The 23,340-nt window shown below is 49.7% G+C and overlaps 1 protein-coding gene across 5 annotated transcripts in view; it reads right to left on the bottom strand.

Annotated features, from left to right (window-relative positions):
- Positions 1 to 981: 981 nt before the first annotated feature.
- The window catches only part of arpp21 (cAMP-regulated phosphoprotein, 21), a 58,585-nt gene continuing 36,226 nt past the window's right edge, over positions 982 to 23,340 (bottom strand). For 3 of the 5 annotated variants that reach the window (XM_023803917.2, XM_023803912.2, XM_023803914.2), the window contains 11 exons: positions 23,129 to 23,230; positions 21,205 to 21,242; positions 20,239 to 20,295; positions 19,198 to 19,424; positions 18,720 to 18,938; positions 17,609 to 17,796; positions 15,213 to 15,308; positions 14,517 to 14,756; positions 12,321 to 12,447; positions 2,285 to 2,439; positions 982 to 1,922 (listed from right to left, as the gene is read on the bottom strand). In XM_023803917.2, the coding sequence (XP_023659685.1) occupies positions 1,662 to 1,922; positions 2,285 to 2,439; positions 12,321 to 12,447; positions 14,517 to 14,756; positions 15,213 to 15,308; positions 17,609 to 17,796; positions 18,720 to 18,938; positions 19,198 to 19,424; positions 20,239 to 20,295; positions 21,205 to 21,242; positions 23,129 to 23,230 (1,710 nt within the window). In that variant the 3' untranslated portion in view covers positions 982 to 1,661. The remainder of the gene's footprint in view (positions 1,923 to 2,284; positions 2,440 to 12,320; positions 12,448 to 14,516; positions 14,757 to 15,212; positions 15,309 to 17,608; positions 17,797 to 18,719; positions 18,939 to 19,197; positions 19,425 to 20,238; positions 20,296 to 21,204; positions 21,243 to 23,128; positions 23,231 to 23,340) is intronic. The other 2 variants (XM_023803915.2, XM_023803916.2) reach the window with 1 other exon arrangement.

Here is a 23,340-nt window from a genome sequence, read left to right on the forward strand (position 1 = left end):
ATTCATTGTAAGTCCAGCTTAGCAGCATTCGCAATGGTGCATGGATATGTGTGATGTAATGCAAATGCAGCTGAAGCAGCCCAAACAGTATATCTGCTACAGCAGTATGCAGAGCGCAGATTCGACAGCTTCAGCGAAAGCTACAGCTTCCGATCATGGTGTTACGCCAGGAAGCTGACACTGGTGTTGCCCGTCATTCATGGCTGAATAGCAGATACATGGTGTGCGGAAGCAGTGGCTCGTGCTCAGAGTCCCTGTGTCCATGACTACCATCAGTATCAAAGTACTGGGTATGTGTGTTTTTGTAAATATTATATTGTGGGGACCAGGTTTCCCCACACTCTGATAAAAATCTGTAACTTTTTACCTTGTGGGGAATTTTTTCTTGGTTCCCACAAGGGAAACCTCAGTTAAATAAAGATCTGTGCATGCAATCAAAAAACTAAAAATCTTATATTTTGTTTGGTTACTTATGGTTAAGGTTATGGCTGGGTAGGAGTTAAGGTCGTCATTGTTGGGATTAGGGTTTTGCCCATAGACATGAATGGGCGCTATCCCCAAAGGCTGCGTGTGTGTGTGTCTATATCTGTTTGTGTGTCTGTTTGTGTTTATGTGTCTTTGTGTGTGTCTGTGTGTCTGTTTGTGTGTCTGTCTGTGTGTCTGTTTGTGTGTCTGTCTGTGTGTCTGTTTGTGTTCATATCTCTTTGTGTGTGTCTATGTGTCTGTTTGTGTATCTGTGTCTGTCTGTGTATGTGTCTGTTTGTGTATCTGTGTCTGTCTGTGTATGTGTCTGTTTGTGTATCTGTGTCTGTCTGTGTATGTGTCTGTTTGTGTTTATGTGTCTTTGTGTGTGTCTATGTGTCTGTTTTTGCGTATCTGTGTCTGTCTGTGTATGTGTCTGTTTGTGTTTGTGTGTCTGTGTGTGTCTGTATCTGTGTGTGTGTCTGTATGTGTGTAAGAAATGAAAAAAGAATCCAGACCTTGATTAGAAAGGTGACCTTTCTTCATGAGGTCAAATAAGTTTTATTGTGTTTAAACACTACAATACAGCATATATCCATAAAAAAATCTATTGTATATAAATTACGCTTTCAATACAGCAATTCCATTGAGGCTTTGGTACAATATCTTTTTTAATGCATGTATGTATTTACGTATGTATATATACATATACATATATATGTATATACACACATAAAAATAAATGTATAGACAGATAAATTGCTAGAGATAGATATTTATATATTTATGTGATTATATATTTACTATGTGTATATATAATATATTTTTAATACTTTCAGCTTCACAAACTCAAGACAAAGTACAAAACTAATGCGATTTAGGTTTATTACAATCTACACAGTGAATCAGTGAAAAGGAAGGTTCACCCAGTGTAAGCAGGTCACCTAGCCGAGCTACAGGGCCCCCTGCTGGGGGCCATCATCATATGCACCATTTACCAGTGAAACATTTTCAGTAGTTATGGTCTGTTTTTTTTTTTAAACCTTTTTTTGTCTTTTTACAGAATAACGGCACTGGCTGAATCGTTTTGTCCTCTCGTTGGCCCCCACAAAGGCTGTGATTGGATGTGCTGGATGCCCGGCCTGCGGGGGGCGCCGTAGTGCCTTACAGAGGGCTGTTGCGGGACGCGGTGACAGGCATCAGTACTTCACCTGCCAGCCAGTACTGCTGATGCTGGCACAGTTGGTGCGGCAGCTGGCCTGTACGACAGGCACCGAGCTGGTTGGGCCGCATGGCGCCGCCACCAGACGCAGGCCGCCTGGGGGCGACGGGGGCATCATGCTGCAGTAGACAGGCACCCCGGGGCTGGAGAGCGCCCCCTGTGGCGGCTGGCCAGGCAGCAGCAGGGGCTGTTGGTAAGAGGGTGGAGCCATCGCTGAGGAGGCCTGATTCATTGGCACCTGGCAGGAAGGAAAAGCAGCAGCATCATTATTTTTACTATTATGGAGCTTCATTCCATGGCTGGGGGCTGGTGGTGGGTCTGTCTCGGCACGCTGTCTGTTCCCTGCACTCCTCTGTCAGTCACCGAGCAGTGTGACAGTCAGCCTGTATTATTGTATCGTCGCTTGATAATTCGAGGTTTAATTGGAATTAATTGGGGGTAATATTGGTGTAAAATTAATTATAATAGGGAACAAAAAAATGTACGCAAGTGCCTAACTGATGTCATCCCTGGCATCCTTGTGGCGCGTACAGAGTGCTAATTGCTGTTTCAGCCACAGAAGGGCACATGCTGGTGTGTCTCTGCGCCGGAGCTGCACACCTGATATGAGGACATGGGCGGGTACGGCACCATCATTCCTTGAACTTGATTGGCTGGCTGGTTTGATGACATCAAGTTCTGGCTCTGGGGAGGCTGCTGTACGCCCATGACGCCCTGGAAAGCCTGCTGCTGATTGGACGACAGGGGCTGGTATCCTGTCAATGCAAAACAGCCTTTATGTAAGGAGGCACCTATACTGCACGTTTTAACCAGAGTTATATTACATTCTGTTCAGCTTGACAGGGTGGAGATCATGCATAAACTTCACCTTAATACTGATCATCCGATACTGGCTTATACCCCCTCCACTGTAGCCGGCCCCCCCACTGCGGCCCTCCTTCCCCCAGAATTCACGCCCTGTTGCCCCCTGTATCTTTTCAATTGGCTAAATGACCACACTACTTCAGTGTCGTCCTGACCCCCTGTTTGGTTAGACCCGCCCCTAAAGCCCCCGCCCCTCACTCCCGCCCCCATGTCCCGCTCTTCTGTTTGCCATCCCGCCGGGAGCGATTCGCAGAACCTTCCAGACAAAATGCGACCAGCGAGCAACGAGCGTTTTGCTTTCCGCGGACGCCGCATGCGTGACTCCCGGGACGTGATCAATAATTCACAGGCAAACGCGCACTGGGAGCGCAGTTAGGGGAAGGAAACCCGCCCCCCCCCATCGAAGTCATGTTCCAAGTGTTCCAGCTCCAAACTCACTCCCATCATTAAAAATTCACGAGCAGCTCTGCAGCACAATCCACTGGTGAGCAGGAGGGCCAGACTGGAAACCTATTTAATCACCAGTCATCCACTGACCTCCCTGGAAGCAGCATATTTGACCTGAACCCCGAAATAAAAATAGATCTCTGGTCTGTATTGTCCTGATTATGTTATTCACCAACACAGAAATGGATATTCGTTTCTTAGCCGTCGGCTGCACCTGCCTGATATTCCGTCCATTTCTCTACCATTGACATTTCACCTGTTGACTGCTGCATCCATTTATGCAAAGTGCACTTAAAAAGTGGAACATTTCTCTTTATATATAATGAGGTTCAGCTGAAAGCATCATGCCGATCGATGCTTGCTGCCCTTTTACCCGCCCGTGGTCTTTAAACAGAACAAACTCGCTTCTCTCACAAGACCACGACCAAACAAAAAGCACATTTGTAAAGGTGCAAGGAACAAAACAGTCAGTTCACTCTGAGTGTAAAGTGCATGGGGATCAAGCTTGCTATTAGAAGATGAAATGTGTGCAGTCAGACAGCCCGGCTGCGGCTGGAAACTCCCCCCAGACGAGCAGGATGTCCAAACAAGGCATGTGAACACCAGCTCTGCATCCGTCAGCAAGCTGAAAGCGCATCAACCGGCAAAGCCAACTCACGGCAGCTACGCCGCTCGTATCCCCCATCTGTAACGGCCTGCCGCCTGGGGACTCTGCTGCATTTAACAAGGCAATTACTAGTGTTTGTGTGGAAAACGCAGAGAGAATACTATTGACCAGCAGAAGGCGATAGAGAGCCCGCCCTTCAGCAACAGCTGATCGGCCAGTCAGCTGGATCGCTCCTGTCACCCTGTGCTGTTCAAAAACTATACCTAAGTGAGAAAAATCACTGCCATGAGTTCCTGGAGAAGATAAATAAGTATTTTGAAAGCTAATTTACACTGTTGTCAGAGAGATATATACATACACATTAAAGATGGAGTAAAGCCCGTTTATTTTATTTGAGACGCAGCGCGGGGCTTTAAACGACCCCCCCTCCCTTCTGAAGGGTTCCTGCCGCCGTTGAGAACAAAGCGGACGGGTGACGCAGAAAATAGCTGTCAGGATGAGAGACACCACCCAGAAAATGGTATTTCCCACACGGAGTAAAGGAATGCATTACCACTAATGCAGACGCCTCTCATATGCGATGAATTATGCAAGCTTTGGGGTAAGACATTTACATATAAAACCATATACAGCCAAACAGCTGTCATTAATCACATATATATCACACACATCTGTTTATACACTTGAACTGTGGCTTATAATTTTTTAGTTTTTAGTCGGGAAAGTCAGACGAAGGATGAGTCTGCATATGACTCATCTCACCTTATCGCAAGGAGGCAGTATGATGGTGAGGGTGTGTGTGTGTGTCTGTGTGTGTGTGTCTGTGTGTCTGTGTGTGTGTGTGTCTGTGTATCTGTGTGTGTGTGTGTCTGTGTATCTGTGTGTGTGTGTGTCTGTGTATCTGTGTGTGTGTGTGTCTGTGTGCATGTGTGTGTGTGTGTCTGTGTGCATGTGTGTTTGTGTATCTGTGTGTCTATGTGTGTGTGTGTGTGTGTGCATGTTTATTAGGTTTATATTACATTGTAGTGATCAAATGTTCGCCACAATGTAAGGAAAATCTGTTATTTTGATATTGTGGGGACCTTTTTTCAGGTCCCCACAAAGATCTGTGAATTCAATCAAAAAACAAATACAATGCCAAACGTCTCATATTTAGTTTGGTTACTTATGGTTAAGGTTAGGGCTGGGTAGGGGTAAAGGCTGTCGTGTTGGGATTAGAGTTTTCCCCATAGAAATGAATGGAGAGTCCCCACAAAGATATAACTATAAACTTGAACGTGTGTGTCTGTGTGTGTGCATGTGTGTGCTGTGAGCGATGTAATCGTGTGTGAAAAGGAAGGCGATTGCTTTGCCAACGGCTATTGTGCATCTTTAGGGAATGAGCAGGGCTAATATAATGTTAATGAAAAAAACAATAACCATTATCATCAAGGCAGAATAATAAGGACGCATGAAGACGTGGCAGACGCAGAGCCCCCCCCCCCCCGCCCCGGCGGCCAGCATACAAGGTCACTGCATGCCTCGCAGTGTGCAGGCGACACTGGCGTAAGTGGGGGGTGGGGGGGGCGGCTCCCAATGTGTAATAAAACTTGCAGTAAGTTTTGCGAGCGGCCTTCCCTCCCACCCGGGATCAGACACGCCCCGGAGATCAGCGGCCTCCGTGCTGGCTGAGCACTGCCCGCCTGTCTGCCCCCTCCCAGATCAGCGGCCTCCGTGCTGGCTGAGCACTGCCCGCCTGTCTGCCCCGTCCTAAAAACGTCTGCAGTAAAACAGGCCGACTTCACCTGAATTCACTATGGGTACAAGCCGGTCCTGTTCAGTCTGACTACTCATCATCCACATGGTGGTTAAACCAGCTCAGCGCGTCCCTGGGGGAGGGGGGTGGGGGATAGCAGTGATTTTCCCTGCAGTCCTTGGGCTGCCCTTTGGAGAGGGGGCCGTCTCTATCACCATGGTGCATTTTCACTGCTCCTGCTCCCCCCGCCCCCTGGCGGGCCCTGGGGGGCTCGTGGGCTAATTAAACGGCAGTCAGCTTAAAATTCAAGGCCAGTCCTCTCCCTGTCACTGATGGACAAATACAGCTTTTACAAGCCGACCAGCCTTAAAACTCTCATTCGGAATAATCGGCCTGCTTTGCATATCCATTAGTGGCATCGTTAGGCAGAGATGGGAGGCAGAGTGGCTGTGGGGGGGGGGGTACACTTATTTCACACTCATTCTACTTCATTAACGCTGCCACTAATGAGACTTCCTTAGTATAACCCCCCCACACCACCATCGAACCCACATCGATGCCTGAATAACCAAGGACGACCTGACACCTCTGACAGAAGGTGGCAGAGTCCAAGCCCAAATTGTCCAAGCCCCCCCCATGGATTAAGGCCTGGGAAGCACTGCGTTCTATACACGGGGGTGGGGGGGCAGTGAGCTGTGAGGTGCCCCCTGTGCGGAAGCTTCCGGGTTCGAGGCCATACACAGCGCCGTACACTGCCTGACGGGACCCTCGGCAATCAGCAGCGATGCCTTTTTCTCAGTGCTGACGGATTGATCGTGCCTGCGGGGGGCGTTACCACCTGACACATCAGCTGCACCATCTGCGGGCCGTGATGGCCAAAGCCGCCAGTCACTGCTCCCCCTGCCCCCCCCAACCCCCTCCAGCCGAACGGCTCTAATAACACCCTTGCCTTTTTCTTATCACAAAAGAAAACACAAAACAGTCATATCTGGCTTTGGAAATCACGCAGGCCTAGACAGCAGTATTCAGCCTGCTGGCTGCTTTGGACGGTGCCTCTTGGGGGAGGAGGGGAGGAGACTGGCCCCCATGTCACACCGAAGCTGATTCCATGGGACACGCTGCGCGTAGATCCATGACTGCCACTGACAACAGATGCTTGGGATGTGTTGCTTTGCCCCCCCCAGGGCTGATAAAATGGCCTTAAGTCATCATGTAAACCCGGAAGACCATGTGCATCTCTCCTTTGCCTTTTCGAAACTGCGTCCATCGGCACTGACAGGCCTGCTGGAAGACTTCACTGCGATGCTGTACCTGCGGCCAGCTCGGATACATGCACGGCACGGCACCTCTGCTCTTGCAGCAGAATAAGACCCCAGCCGATGCAGAGGGCATCGACTCAATCACATCACACACAGAACAGATAGTTTGGTAGGGAAGATGCATTAGACAGAGAGACAGACAGAGAGAATGAGAGACAGACAAACCAAGTCGTGTCGATCACAGATGCACCCACAGAATCAGACCAGTCAATCAAGATACGAAATGCCAGCCAGGTAACATCTGGGCACGGCTTTGTTCACTGAGCACAAGCAGAAGTGTCGACATTGTCATGACAACCCCGGGTTCATGCATGGAGGTTTAATAGCAGAGTAATTTCACAGTTATGCCCACTGCCGTTTCTACAGTAACTGAGGTACCCACATTTTATATTGCATGAGCGAAAGACAATATAAGAAAAGTCCTGAGACCCTGTATGGATAAGCGAATGATGGATGGATGGATGATGAATGTAATATAATAAAAAGTTTTTTCACATTGTCACCGGTCCTGCAAAGTAAACTTAAAAACGGTGAGATGTCGCTGACCAAGCCTAACCCTAAGCTTAACCCTAACCAGCCAGCAGCTCTGACTGGTCCCACTTTGACAAATGGTTCCAAAGCCACCAGCTGCCATGACTGTCACCCTCAAGGCAGCCACACAGGCCTGGCACACCGCTGCCCACCGGCGCCCCCTGGAGTCCATGGGTGGCACTCACCCGGGCCTTCCCCCGTGGTGCAGGACTCAAGGCGAGGCTGGCTGCTTCGCGGTGACACACACATTAATGAAGAGACAGTGGAAGTGGAGCGAGACCCCCAGATGAACCACCATGAATATTTACTGAGTGCCGCGGGGAAGAGTCAGCGGCAGCGGCGGTGGCTAAGTGTTGCCGTTTATTGTTCTTCTTTCCACATCATTTGACATGTTTATGGAATGTTTATGCCTACAGTAGACACTACAGCCGCCCTGGTATTTGTTTTCAAAGTTGGGACTTTCATATTTTATGCTGTAATGTAGCCGTCTGACTGGCTGGAGTCAGTGAGTGCTGGGACCCCCTACCTGCCCCCTTCTCCCCACTGTGGGAAGGGGGGCCCACTGCCCCCCCCCCCCCCCCATGGTTCCTCGTTAATGAGCATCACAGTCTAAAGGGGCATATGCTGGAAGACAATTTAAAGAGGAAAGTCCTTAAGATGTAAATACAAAGTGCCTAGGAGATAAACTTTTAATTATTTCTACTATAATTTATGACCATATGTACATCTGCAATGTAGAAGATAAATGCAGACACCCGATTGCTACACATATCTGAATATTTTTGGTATATTTACACACATATATAACAGTATGGCACTTGTACCAGATGCTGTATTCAGTTGCCTCTGTCAGGGATTTCAAACGGCTCATATAGAGGCTGGCCGGCCCAGTAGGGGGCACCTTCTGCTTCTGTTCAGTGAGACGTAGCAGACACGGCATAAGATGGATGCCGTTGGCAGCCGTGGACTGTGGAGGCGGTGGGGGGGGGGGGGCAGCGCCTGTTCAGAGCTGGATGCTCCATCTGAGAACAGCATCTGCACAAGAGGCTTTTCCGAGGGAAGCTTTCCGCGGCTTTGTCTCACATGAAGATCAGACGTATAAATCAAAACGTGAAACTGCTAGATGTGGCTGCGGAGTAAGCAGCCCCGAAATCTGGCATGTACATGCATGTTTGCACATGTGCGTGTGCCTGCGTGTGAGTGCGTGTGTGCCTGCGTGTGAGTGCGTGTATCTGCACGTGAGTGCGTGTGCCTGCATGTGTCTGCGCGTGGGTGCGTGTGCCTGCGTGCGAGCGTGTGTACCTACGTGTGAGTGCCTGTGTCTGTGCGTGAGCATTTGTGCCTGTGTGCGAGCGTGTGTGCTTGCGTGAATGCGTGTGCCTGCATGTGAGCGTGTGTGTCTGTGTGCGAGTGCATGTACCTGCGTGTGAGCGTGTGCCTGCATGTCAGTGCCTGCATGTGTCTGCGTGTGAGCGTGTGTATCTGCGTGTCTGCCTGCGTGTGAGCGTGTGCCTGTGCGTGTGCCTGCGCCTGCGTGTGAGTGCGTGTGTGTCTGCCTGTGAGTGCATGTATCCACGTGTGACCATGTGTGCTTGCGTGTGAGTGTGTGTGCCTGCGTGTGAGTGTGTGTGCCTGCGTGTGAGCGTGTGCCTGCGTGTGAGTGTGTGTGCCTGTGTGTGAGCGTGTGCCTGCGTATGAGTGCGTGTGAGTGCGTGTGTGTCTGCCTGTGAGTGCATGTATCCACGTGTGACCATGTGTGCTTGCGTGTGAGTGTGTGTGCCTGCGTGTGAGTGTGTGTGCCTGCGTGTGAGCGTGTGCCTGTGTGTGAGCGTGTGCCTGCGTGTGCCTGCGTATGAGTGCGTGTGAGTGCGTGTGAGTGCGTGTGTGTCTGCCTGTGAGTGCATGTATCCGCGTGTGACCATGTGTGCTTGCGTGTGAGTGTGTGTGCCTGCGTGTGCCTGCGTGTGAGTGCGTGTGCCTGCGTGTGAGTGCGTGTGCCCATGTGCTAATTACCAGTGGCCTCCATGCTATCCTGGTAGTTTCTATAATAACTTTAGTACCAATTATTTTAATGAGCAAATTTTTATTGAGTCGGTGTTGAAAGTGAAGGTGGGGGCTGGGGCCACGGCTGCCCTTCGCAGGGGGTCTCCACACAGCATAGATAGCTGTGCTTATCAGAAAACTCAGAAATGGGGCATTTACTGTCCTATAAAATAATCCCATTTCTGGCACCGCTGGGTTACTGAATGCATGTGGCTGCAACTGACTAGGGATGTGAGGGCTGCAGTAGGAAAGGGGATGCCTGGTCACAGTCAGCTGGGTCCCCAGCATGACGGACCACACGGCACGTTTGGTCACTTCCGCACGGCACGTTGGATCACTTCTACATGACATGTTGGGTCACTTCTACATGACATGTTGGGTCACTTCTACATGACATGTTGGGTCACTTCTACATCGTACGTTGGGTAACCTCTACATTGCATGTAGTGTGACTTATACATGACATGTTGGGTCACTTCTACATGACATGTTGGATCACCTCTACATGACATGTTGGGTCACTTCTACATGACATGTTGGGTCACTTCTACATCGTACGTTGGGTAACCTCTACATTGCATGTAGTGTGACTTATACATGGCAGGTTGGGTCACTTCTACATGACACGTTGGGTCACTTCTGCATGACACGCTGGGTCACTCTTGCATGACACACTGGGTCACTCTTGCATGATTGATACGCTGGGTCAGTTCCACACAGCATGTTGGGTCACTTCCACGTAACATGTTGGGTCACTTCTGCATGACACGCTGGGTCACTCTTGCATGACACGCTGGGTCAGTTCCACACAGCACGACGGGTCACTTCCGCATCATGGGCAATGGCAGGAGACAGCAGCACACCAAAGCTCTCGCCCCCCTAGCTGTCTTCTGGCTTTAGTCACTATTCACTTACACTGCTGTCATCCTAAAAACTGTGGTCTGTTAGGAAAAGCCACTGTCATTTGCTTCTTTTTAAGCACTTTGGAGCAACCACACTGGGAAAGGCGCTATATTAAGAAGTGTAACTGAATTGTGCACCTTAGGATTCATTCCTGTCAGTGCTAGATCAGCGTTTGCCTAGATTTTGTAGTTAAATATCAAAAAGCTAGGAAAAATATCACGTTTTCCTGAATGACATGCACAGGAGGTCTAAACTCACCTTGACTGACACTCTGGGTTAATATTTATTACAGGAACAAAGACAGGAACAAAAATGTACCCTGTGATTCTGCGCATCACCATCTGTGTGTAGTCGTTAGCTTATTGCCAGTTCTAACGAGCACTGACTATGGCCTCGGCTTCTGCTGTGTGCAGACCGCAGTGACGCACGCGTGGGGAGGGTCACCTACATACGAACACAGGCGTGCTGTCAGCAGTGACAGAGTCTTATCAGAATTGCACCACACAATGTCGTGGCATTCAGCTGGAGCTCTGAAGGAATTTCATAAAAATGGACAGATTTGAATACACCCCCCATTTTAGTGTCTGACACAGCGAGGGTTGAGTAGGCAGCCGCCTGTTTATTAGCTGGATGTGAGGCTGCAGCTTTTGTGAGCACTGAGTTCTTCTCCTCTGCGATTTACACGAGGCTGCTCTGTACACCTCCTGCCTTTGTCAGACTCCCCCCTCCACCCAGCTGCCTTTGTTCTGTCTGGGTTAGTATGCAAATGAGCCTCGGAAACAGAGATGGAGGAATGGTAATCATAGCAGATATCGAGCTGTAGCCTACCCCTGCAGCATGCGTTAAAAAAACAACATGTAAATGCTGCTCATTTAAATTGCAAATGAGTTTCTCATTGACACAGTTGAAGTGTACTTTCCAGAAAAAAAACTTTCTAGCACTTTTATTTGAGGAAAAAATGTGCTGCCATTCCCTTCCTCCTTTTCTTGTAAAACAAAAAAGCCAAAACAAAACAAAACAAAAAAAAACTCTCGGACGGAAGTCAAATATTAAAATGGCAGGTTTCAATTCGATTGCGATTTCTGTTTGCTGTTCACTTGAGGCACCTCTTCACATTGGCGGGCTCCGCATGGCTCAACACTGCAGTGACGACCCAAATGCATCACCCTGACAATCACTCAGGCGGTTTTGTCCAAAGGAATATTGGTGAATGGCACTGGCGGCAATTTGGGTGCCGCATGCAGACGGCTCTATAAGCAGCCATGCACCATTTTATGTGGCTGCAGGTGATCAACTGAACAGGGCCTGGAATATGCTGGACTGACTGATCACCACCGCAGAGGCAATTTACTCTAATAACCCAACTGAAACCTGCTTGTTATTTTTAATCAATAACCTCGGATGACCTAGAAAAAAAAAGTCAAAGATTGAGCGGATTCAGGTACCACTTAAATTTTCAACTGAATCGGTGACTTCATTGACTGAACAGACTCCAATCAAGAGAACAGAAGAACAATAAAATGAGACGGCACCTTAAGCCACAAGACATTTTGATGAAGATTTTGAAAGGTACACCACAAAACTTCTTGACACTATATCGTAATGACAGATATAGTAACGGTACATGGTAGATAACCACTTAAAAAAAAACATTTACTATACATTTATTCCAACTAGTCCCTAGAATTAAATTGGATGTCAAAAACGGTCAAACCTGTTGGTTAATTGCAAACCTGCCACAATCACAACTAAAACAATTAGACCAAAACACTATTAACATGCATCAGATGTGCAGTAAACAGCCAGAAAAGAGACCGGTTCACTGTGAGACCATGCTACTCAATCTCTTACAGTGCCACGGCCCCCTGTCATGCTGCTGAACTCCAGGCGTGGCACAGAGGCCGAATGGCAGCACCAGCAATTCAGAGATACCGAACTCGCACATGCATATCAAACAGAAACACACAGATCCTACATTCTGACAGTTAGACGGCATTGCACTGGACAAAGTGCCCAAGGGCATACAGATTTAGTGTAGTGTGCAAAATGCTCTTGGATAAACAAACTGCAGTTTGTTCTGGATGGCTTCTGTTAGGGGCTGAGATCCTAAAATGACTGAAAGAATCTGAAGAGAGTCTTTTGTCATCCACCTGCCCTATGTGTAGTTTTGGATGTGGGCTCATGTACCTGTCTGTTGGGATCCGTTCTGCGAAATCTGCTGGTTCCTATGCGTGCTGTACTGGACTGGGGTAGTCCTGTACTGTGTACTGTTTGAGGTAGGGTACTGGCCGGATGAGAAGTAGTACATTGGGACCTGTGGGGTGGAAAAGACAGAATGAGGACAGAGAGGGGCTGCACATTCATAGACAGGGACTTAACGGCAGCAAGGGTAAGAGCTGCAAGCATGGATACATCAGCAGCATGGGCCAAGGAATTCATTCTGAAGATGCAAGAGTGGTTGGATATGATGGGTGATCTCACTCAGGCAAGCTGGGACTAAAGCAAGGGGGACATAATGGGGACGTGGTAGAGGAAATGGCCGTGGCGGTCGCAATCTGTCAGCCTGCTTTGCCTAATCCGTTCCGATGCTGCACACTGATCAAAGCAGGAGGCATCCGGTGGCAGAGCCCTGACCTGCTACATGGCATTAGCTACCTGTAGCGGTGTGGAACAGCTACGGACCGCGCTCCATGCAGCTGGCGAAGCTCCTGTTCTCGGTCACCTCTGCACAGCAATGTCTGCATATCTACATGGCTGAGGATGGAAGCGAGCAGCTAACACTCTCCTTACATCGTAAGCCGGGGAGTCATGGGGACAGAGTGGCTGGGAGGCTTGAGGGCACCCCTGGTGGCATTAAACAGGTATTACAGACCAATAAAAAAGTGGGAAAACAATAAAAAGATAGCGCATGATGAGGTATATGGTCTTCATACGCTGTGCAGAGGCTGTCTCCATTCACACAGCACATAATAATACTCTCCTGCTTTGCTGTGCCGTCATTTTATATTTTTTATAGCTCTAGCCAAATATTTGTTGTTTTGAAGTATAAGAAAATATTTCCTAAAAAGACCTGAATCCTCTCCCTCAAAATAAACCTTTAAACACTTAAAAGCAAAAGTTGCGCATTTTCTATCGGACTCGATAGTCTACACATATCATAGTTTTAAAAAGTTTTGTGGAACTATTTTTTTGTAGCTTCTTAAAAACTTTCCCTGCTGGTTTGCATTAGCTTGGCAGCTTTTCCTGACTAAGGACTCTGCTATTTTAATTGGCTGTCACCTGTGACTGAAAAAAAGGTAGGGGGGGGACCGGGGGAGGGAGGGGGGCAGAATGATTGGAGCCCCCATTCCAGCTGACAGCAAGTGACGGTAAAAATTGTGCCGCTGAAAAGCCCAGCCCCCCCCCAGAGATGAGGCGGCTGGTCTGTATGGAGACGGAAGACGGACCCCGTGATCATGGCTGACAGTAAATCAGCCAGCCCCCGTGTCCTACACGTTCAAGTCAATTACAGGTAATTAATTGTCACCGGTGTCACCCGGCTCCCTGACGGGACTCCATGTGCAGCCATGTACGGGTCTCTGGGGAAGACGGAGGGGGCAGCGTGCGGCATCCACAACAGCAGAGGCACAAACACTCAGCGAGGCGAGGCGGGGCGGGGGGGGTGGAGGCTCTTTAAAAAGGTAATTACATAAAGAGAAACCCATTAAATTATTAGGAGGAGAAAGCAGCACTCAGCCTCTGCATAAACACAATAAATGTTGTTTATCCCACTGAGCCGCAGCAAGGCCCATGTGCTTATGATGGGATGTGCTTACTGGGTTCATATCCAGGCATAAAACAGGTGAATACTCCCCTAACTTTCGCTATTTCTAAACTCGTTTTTTTAAGACCATGACAGAACTGTGGGCAGATCGCCCCTGTCATATTGGATGAGTACACATATGTTGGCACAGAGCTCCCAAGTGACCTAGCAGGGCTAGTACTGGAGCTAGCTGTGCTTGAGATCAGACCCCATAAGATTAGTTAAGGTATAGTTGGGATAAAATTGACATGGATGGGGTATGCCTGAGATAAAAGATGACCTGGATGTGGTATGTCTGAGATAAAAGCTGACATGGATGGGGTATGTCTGAGATAAAAGCTGACATGGATGGGGTATGTCCTGGATACGGTATGTCTATGGTAAAAGCTGACATGGATGGGGTATGTCTGAGATAAAAGATGACCTGGATGGGGTATGTCTGAGATAAAAGCTGACCTGGATAAGGTATGTCTGTGATAAAAGCTGACATGGATGGGGTATGTCTGTGATAAAAGCTGACATGGATGGGGTATGTCCTGGATGGGGTATGTCTGAGATTTGAGTGCTGTTTCTGGACCTACCTGTGATGGGCCCTGCTGAGCAAACGTGGGCGACGCCTGCAGTGTTTGTTGTGAGAGGGCAGGCCCAGGCCCGGATCCAGTGAAGCCCCCTGCGGGGGAGGTCATGACGAAGCTGGCCTGCTGGGGGGGCTGTGCGAGGACCCCTGGAGGGTACACTGGGGTGCTGGTGGGCTCTGTGGCGTCCCCTGAAGGCTGCCGGCTCAGGCTCATCTGGCCGAACTGGGAGGAAACAGCATCCCTCTGCAGAACAAGCAGAATGGAACATCACATGCGTGCAGGAGGCAGCCCCGCAGCACACGGCACATGCGTGCAGGAGACACCCATGCTGGGAGACAACCATGTGCAGCACACGGCACATGCTCGGCAAGCAGGCGGCCCGGTTCAGATGGCATGGCTCCTGCAGAACTCATGCAGGACACTGTCATGCTTCATGCTGCCTCCAGAGCTCACAGAATAATGCACCTTAACGCATACAAGCAAAGGCCACAGGCTGTGAGCCAGTGTGCCAAGGCCCACACGCATAAACATGAGCACACACACACATACAGGCACCCATACACACATGCTTACACACAGGAATGCGGGCGCAGGTGCACGCACACACATGCAGATGCAGACGCACATACACGCATGCGGGCACAGAGGTGTACACACACGACTGAGGGCGCGGGTGCGCATGGGGGCGAGGGGCAGTACCGGCGAGAAAGCCTGGCCTGGAGCTGTGGGCAGAAGGTGCTGTGCCGAATACGAAACCGGGGAATATGGCACTGCCTGGGCGGATGGGGCCAGAGCCTGGGCAGGCAAGAGGAGAGAGAGACGGAGAGAGAGAAAAGGAGAGAGGGAGGGAAAGAATGGGAGAGAGTGAGAGGGACAGAGGGAGAGAGTGAGAGATGGTGAGAAAGGGAGAGAGGGGGGAAAGAGAGGGAGAAAGCTGTGGTGTGAATCAGGGCAGGGGGCTCTGAGGGGGGGGGGGGTTCATCTCCAGTCAACACGCTTTGGACATAAAATATTCCATCAGCATGACACAGTGATGCGGGTGGGACTCATCTCTGGCATAAAACATTCATAGCACTATTTTTAAGAAGTGTAATTAGATTAGGGAGAGGAGCAGGAGCTGAAACTGAAATTAAAGCCTGCGCTTGGCGCGTCACACCTGAGGTCCCAGAACGTGGCTCCAAATCTGTACGCGGCTCTCACTGGCCTGGAGCTGCACACGCACAGTCACACTCCAACAACAGCTCACACACACAAGCCGGCAAACTGCAGCTTCCCCTTTTAATTACGGCGCTCCTGATGGCAAATCGGCTATGAATGCTGGCTGGTTTAGCTGCAGAAAGTCACGGCGGTGGCGGTGCTTCATGAAGCGGGCGGTCTGTGATGGGCGGTCTGTGATGTGAGGACAGGCAGCGTCACAATGCTGCCCTGCCTGTTTAATAACACGCTTTCCGGCTTTTAACATCTGATCTAGAGCTGACAGAGACTTCGGCAGAAATACATGCGTAACGGCGCCATGACAGATGAGAGGAACTGCTTGGCTAATTTAAACGACATCGCTCTGTTCCTGTTTCTGCCTGAGACCGCCGGCCCCTTGCTGGCTGTCGGCTGAGTAATCGGCTCCATTTTGGGCCACTCCGCTATCCCGTGGGTCACTGGACTCGGCTGATCAACCGGCCACAGTAAGAGGGCTCAGGATTTCCACACAAACCATGAAGATGTGAGAGAAGTCAATGTTAAAATGTCATGCAGACACGCCGGACAATGGAAAAGAAGAGGTGTAAAAGAAAGCGAAAGGACAAATGGAGTCTGGTCTGCTTTTTCACCCCCTGTAAATTATCGATTTAACAAAAAATAAAACATATAATTACATACCAAGAAAATGTTACCTATCATCCACCAGCAAAACTGGATTAATATGCTAATAACCATCCGAAGAGACAAGAAACAGTGACAGTAACTCAAAACACGCAGTGAAATGTAAGATACCCCATCAAGCATGTCAATTATGCAAATCTCAGCTGCAAATAGTGCTTTACTTCCTAGCTATACTTTCCGAAGGCATAAAAAGTAAAACCTTCATAGAAGATGTCAGGGTGTTGGTGTGCACTGGGCCTTTTGGATTCGCTACAGCAGTAGCCACAGTGAGCCTAACTCTAACCCTGAGCCTAACCCTAACCCTAACCCTAACCCTACCCTTCAGTCTTTACTGTCTTGTGCGTCACTGGAGGGAAAAACAATGAATAAAGAAGATTTGTAGCCTGGAATGTGGGCATAGCATACATTTTATCAGTAAAATGGAGCGTGGAGGTTTTTCTGAGCCTTCATGTTTATAACTCTATTGTAACAATCTGAAGCCTAACAGGACGTTTCGGTCACCAGTCTCTGTCAGCTCACGCCATTCTTACAGGGGAGACTGTGCTCATGAATAAAATTACATCACTTTTCCAAGCTACTTATCCAGTAGAGGGTCACGGCGAGTGTGGCACTTATTTCACCCAGGATGGGATACCGGTGCTTCTTAAAGCACGCATACATGCACACACAATCTTATTATGATAAATGGACTGCATTTATATAGCGCTTTTCTACTCCTACGAATACTCAAAGCGCTTAACTTCAAAGCCTCACATTCACCCATCCATCCACACACCCATTCATACACCGGTGGCGAAGGCTGCCATGCAAGGTGCCAACCAGCTCACCCGGAGCAATTTGGGGTTCAGTGTCTTGCTCAAGGACACTTTGATGGGGTCAGGAGGAACCAGGGCTCAAACCCTCTGGTTGCCGAACGATAGCACTACCTACTGCGCCACCATCTTCCCCGTAATTCAGAGACCTAACCATGTGTGTTTCGACTGCGACAGGAACACAGAGCACTGGGAGATTAAGAAAATCAATACTGGAAATGACCACTTATTATCTGATAATAAAGGCAAAGAACATTAGAGTGAAAGAGCCATACGACGCGTGTTTGTGAGCCATTCTGCAGCTTCCCCTTGGATGCATATCAGTCATATGGCTGCTGAAACACCCTTCAAGCGAGCGAGCTCATGGCGCCAAGCCCCGTCTGAGCTCCCTACCTGCCTAAGATTTACCTGTGGGACCAAGTGGCTGCTGATTGGCTGCTGTGTCTGTGTCTGGCCCGGCGGCTGCTGCAGAGGCTGCTGGGATTGCTGAGTGCCCTGGTGCTGAGACTGCCCAACCAGCTGGCTCCTGATTGGCTGTTGTCCCACGGGGGGGTTGTAGATGGCGGGCGTGCCGTCTGGGTTTACAAACGGCTGACCTGCGGGCAAAGCCACGTGCTGTCAGACAGCAGGACTGACGGCTGTGACAGACACACTCAGTATCGCTCATCGTGAGAAAGGTACGTCCAGTGAGAAACGGCACACTGGGTTACTGTCCGTGAGACTATTTAGCATTTGAAGCTTGTTTCACTGCGATCAGCCCGAAACCCCAACAACTACACAGTCACTAAAATGCATGGCTGGAATCCATAGAACAACTATAGCTGCACCTGATGCTGGTATCTAACTCCACTGCGGTCGGCATGCACTGGTTTCTGTTGTCTGGCAAGCAAATTGGCAGGTTTTCTTTTTTATGTTAATGTTTCAGAACATGTACAGCAAGGGGGGGGTGGTCACAGGTTCCCAAAAAACAGGCTCCTTCTTCATCACAATCATTCTTCTTTCTCTTGGACCTGACAAGTGCTATGAAATCAGCTCAGCGCTGTTCTGACTCCCTTGAAGAAGCTGCATTATTTATTATTACTATATAATTAAGAACTCAAGTCAGAACAACTAATTCACTGATGATATGCGAATAGATTTTGGCTGTAATAGTGATTAATTACAGCAGGCGACATATCCAGATCAATGCCTGAATGTAATATTGACATATCTGTTACAGCTAGCGACCAGTTGTAAACACAGCTCCGTCTTTTATTGACAAAAGTAACGCCTCAGTCAGTTTGCTGAAGCAGTGATCCTTGGTATGTGGGTCTACATAGTAGTGGCAGCTGGTTCAATCGTGTGGGGTGTAGGGAGTCCCCTGTGGGGAGTAGGGACTCCTGTGTGGGGTGTAGGGAGTCCCCTGTGGAGAGTAGAGACTCCCGCATGTGATGCAGGGAGTCCCCCGTGGGGTATAGGGACCCCCGCTTGTGGTGCAGGGACTCCCGTGTGAGGTGTAGCGACTCCCATAGGGACGCACCTGTGTGCGGATTGAGCAGGATGCTGCCAGGCGGGATGCCAGCCCCGTCCAGCGACACCAGGATATAGCTGGGGCTGCTAGGAGGCCCCTGACTCTCAGAGAAGGACACGGATCCTCCAGAGCTGGGCGGCGCAGCAGGGAGCAGGGCGGGGCCTTGCAGTGACAGATGTACCCTGGAGAGGGAGCCAGAGGAACCACCGCTGCTGGAAGACTCTGAGCCTGGCGGAAGATAGGGAGAGAAAGAGCCATCAGACGCTCGTCAGATTCCACGGCACTCGAGGACACGCGTGGCTGTGATGCAGAGATTCCCCAATGCCCATCCTGCAGGGTCAGTCTGCAAAGTTTGCAGATTTCCCTGCTCAAACACGTTCACATCACCAGCTAGCTGCCAGGTTTAGTAGGTATGTTTGAGTAGAGAAATCTGTCCAGGACCGGAATTGGGGAACCCTGCTTGAATGAGAGGGGGCCAGCCGCGCACCTGCTTTGGAGAGCTTTCCGGAGCAGCGGCCGCTGGTGCCTCCGTCTCCGCGGGTCAGAACGGTGATGCCCCCAATGCTGGCCGTCTTGGTGACCGCCGGGCGGTAATTGCGGCTGGAGCTGTCCGAGTCGGTGCTGCTCCAGGGCCGGGGCTCGTTCCAGCGTGAGTCTGTCTCCGTGCTGCTCTGCCGGCTGCCTGAGGCGCGGCTCGATCCGTCCCGGTTGCCCCTGTGGAGCCCGACACACGGCAGCGCGCCTCAGTGACCCGTCCTGCTTCACAAATGTCTCTGCCGAGGTGCCAGCTGCCCTCCTTGCCCGTGGCTCCGAGCCGCGATCTCCGCTGGGGGCCTTTAATCCCCAATGCTCATTAGCAGGAACACTTTTCCATGCCACCGCTGCCCCCTTCACCCAGCGGAGAACAAAGGAAGCGCTGCACACCTACATGCTGTCCTTGGAATGCACCCAGTCAGCGCTGAGAGAACAGGCCGCTTTTACGCCCACTTAAGGCCGATTGTGGTCAGCACAGGCTGTCACGCATCTGGCAAAAGCAAAGTGCCCTCTGGGTCCATCTTTGAACTTCTGTTTTTGAATCATCTCCTTCAGATGTCACCAGCCATCGTGCGAATTAATGCAGGCTTTTACCGAAACGGGCCCTGCCTCAACGAGTGGAAGAGAGCAGACTTTGCTCTAAATGAGGTGTAAGATGCTCGCAAAGGCATTAATAGATCTGAGACCTGTAAGCAGGTAAATCTATTCACCTTGTTTTATTATGTGCTGCGTACAACACAAGAGTGTTCCGCTAGGCTTCGCACACCTTGAGCACCATATGCCGGCACATACACACGGACTGTGAGGCACAGTCCCGCCTGCTGCAGTCCAGCTGCTGTGCGCTCATTAAGCCTGTGGATTACACCCCCAGCCGGCGAGGTTACCCTGCCAGAGGCACCAGCCCCAACACCACCCCCCCCCCCCCCCCACGCGGAAACCACCGAGGTAGATCGCCTTTCCAGGGTGGCAGCCCCCCCTGGCCACGGAAACCCACCGGAATAGCTGTCGTTTCTTCTGAATGTCATTATATAGATTGCAGTCTTCCACGATCCTGGGGAAAAAAAGGTGCAGTCTGTGTGTTATCAAATTTAAAAAGCAATTTGCATGACCTTAGATTCTCCTCTGCTGATTCCATGTGAATATGTATTCAGAATCTCTCTCTCTCTCACACACACACACACGCACACACACACACCTGTACTCATATCTTTGTGGGGACCGTCCATTCATTTCTACGGGAAAAACCCTAATCCCAACAAAGATGACCTTAACCCCTACCCAGCCCTAACCTTAACCATAAGTAACCAAACGAAATACAAGACTTCTGGCATCTTTAGTTTTTTTGATTGCAGTCACAGATTTTTAATAAAATTGAGTTTCCACTGACGGGGACTGAAAAAATGGTCCCCACAATGACAAAATAACTGGTTCTTATCACATTGATGGGACAATTCATCCACATAACCAGTGTAGGACATTTCAGGTCCAGAAGTCTCAAATCCAGACCAAGATTTTGTTTCTGCCAACCAGTTGAATACTCCGTGAATGTCACTCTTTATGCTCAGCTGGTTGGTAGAAACAAAATGTTGGTCTGGATTTGTAGCTTCTAAACCTAAAATGGCCAACACTGCCCATAATGTAATATATAAATGAGCACACAGATACATATACTGTATAGGAAACATGTAATCAGCCAATTGAAAGCCACAGCTTAAAACAAACATCTAATGTTTGTTTTAACGATGCTGAATGGCCAAACGGCATTGGCAGGTTATAAAGATGCTCCTGAAGGCACGCCCCTGTATGTCGTGTCGGCCTTGGAATATTCACCGTTATATATTACATCATTCACCCCGTTGACTCAATGGTGTCTCCTTAATGTTGTTCATTTAGAGCAAAAACACTAGTTTGTTTCTGTAGAAATCAGTGTAATCAGTCTTCACCCCGAATATCCATTTACCTTGTTTCGATGTAAATATTTTCTTGGGAAGAGACTGACTGTAAAACAAGACAGAGGGAGAGAGAGAGGAGAGAGAGGGAGGGAGAGAGAGAGGGAGAGGGAGAGAGAGGGAGAGGGAGAGAGAGGCTTGAGAATCTCATCACAGACACATCACCTGCCTCTGGCTCTGCCTGATCCATCCTGATGATGTGAAAGGCTTTTGGCTGTAGTAGTAATACCCAGGTCAAAGAGAATCATTTTTAGGAACCCAGCGATATACAAAGCCAATTGTGTGATTATACCATTTCACTGAAATGATTCTGACAAACAATGCCGTGTGCTGAATACAGAATCAGGCAGCTTTAATAAAGTCTTCACACCTGAATCTAAAAAAACCCCACATATTAAGCCCTTACTTTTTGCCCCACTGTTATCATCTGCTATCTAAGCACCATTATATTCACTAAAAAATCACACAATAGCTTTTTTCTCCCCGAGTTCAGCATATTCAACCTGGGATTTAATTTGCCAGGTAAATAGTTGAGCTGCTGTACCAATTAGACTCCGGTACTGCTTAGCAGGCAATTGTGTCACGAGGATGTGCTTTTAAGACCCAGAAAGGGAGAAGCAGCCTGACCCTGGTGTGATACAACAAGTAATCAGCTGGATAATGAGCGCTGATGTAGCAGCGACGCTAATGGCCGCTGTTTTGGGCTGTGCGGTAACATCTTGCTTCTTTGTTTAGCTGGCGTCGCTCTCCTGGTTGAGTCTTCCCCGGCAGGCCCGCAGTGGCTTTACGCGGTGTGGGTTACCGCGGATCTTCCAGGAATGCCAGCTGACACCCCTGGCAGCTTGCAGGCAACGGACTGGCGGACGACCAAGTCACTCAGCACCCTCTGACCCATATAAAGCTGCTCCCAAACGACGAGCTGCCTCTGTGCATCACTAACACATGGCCAAGGTCAGAACCCCAGCAAGCAAGATACAGTCTTCAGGGAGGAGGTCTGCACTGGTATCTGCTTTAGTTTAATGTTATTCACACAGAGTTAAAAGGGGACTTGTCATTCCTGCATGGTTTTAAAAAAATCAATGCCATTGCCGTATGGCCACGTTACAATGGAGTGGATGGGAATTACACCTGTCAATATATCTTTCAGGGCAAGATAGCTTCAGCTGTTTACGACTTCAGCATACGATCTCTTAGCTTAATCCCTCTTTGACATTCAGAGACATGCGTGGACAGACTGTGCTGTGGATTATTGCAGCAGCTTTTGTCTTTCAATGCTGCCTGACGCCAGCGTATCCGTGCCCTGCGGGGGAGGGCTCCAGCGTATCCGTGCCCTGCGGGGGAGGGCTCCAGCGTATCCGTGGCCTGCGGGAGAGGGCTCCAGCGTATCCGTGGCCTGCGGGGGAGGGCTCCAGCGTATCCGTGGCCTGCGGGGGAGGGCTCCAGCGTATCCGTGGCCTGCGGGGGAGGGCTCCAGCGTATCCGTGGCCTGCGGGGGAGGGCTCCAGCGTATCCGTGGCCTGCGGGAGAGGGCTCCAGCGTATCCGTGGCCTGTGGGAGAGGGCTCCAGCATATCCGTGGCCTGCGGGAGAGGGCTCCAGCGTATCCGTGGCCTGTGGGAGAGGGCTCCAGCATATCCGTGGCCTGCGGGAGAGGGCTCCAGTGTCGTCTGTCTTACAGGAAAGCTGACAGACGTGTTTGCCATCTGCCGGTGAGCAGACGCTTCACGGGGAGCCGCTTCTGGCTGCGTGATGCTCGCTAGGGTGACCTGCCAGCTTCCTCGTTTGAGTCTCCTCTCAAATATGGTTTTATGATGTTTCCCTGCACTTGTAATTCATATATACACACATACGTGTCATATTCTGCCCTACAAACATAAACCACATCTCTCTGTCTCTCTCCCATCACTGTAATGAACAACATGGCTGTCTGACTTACGTCCTGGGCGAATATCCTGTCCCGGGCTCGCTGATACTCTTCCTCCCTCTCCTCCATGGACTTGCTTCTCCTGTCGTCCTTAAATGGATGAATTCTGTGCTGCTGAGGTTATGAAACAGTGGACAGAATGCCTTCATTAAAAAGGCTCACTGTACAGTTGAACTGCTTAGCTGACAGTTTTAAAAAGCGCTTACTTAGCGCAGCAGTTTCAG

Source organism: Paramormyrops kingsleyae, chromosome 23 (genome assembly GCF_048594095.1).
Source record: "Paramormyrops kingsleyae isolate MSU_618 chromosome 23, PKINGS_0.4, whole genome shotgun sequence".
NCBI classification, from domain to species: Eukaryota; Metazoa; Chordata; class Actinopteri; order Osteoglossiformes; family Mormyridae; genus Paramormyrops; species Paramormyrops kingsleyae.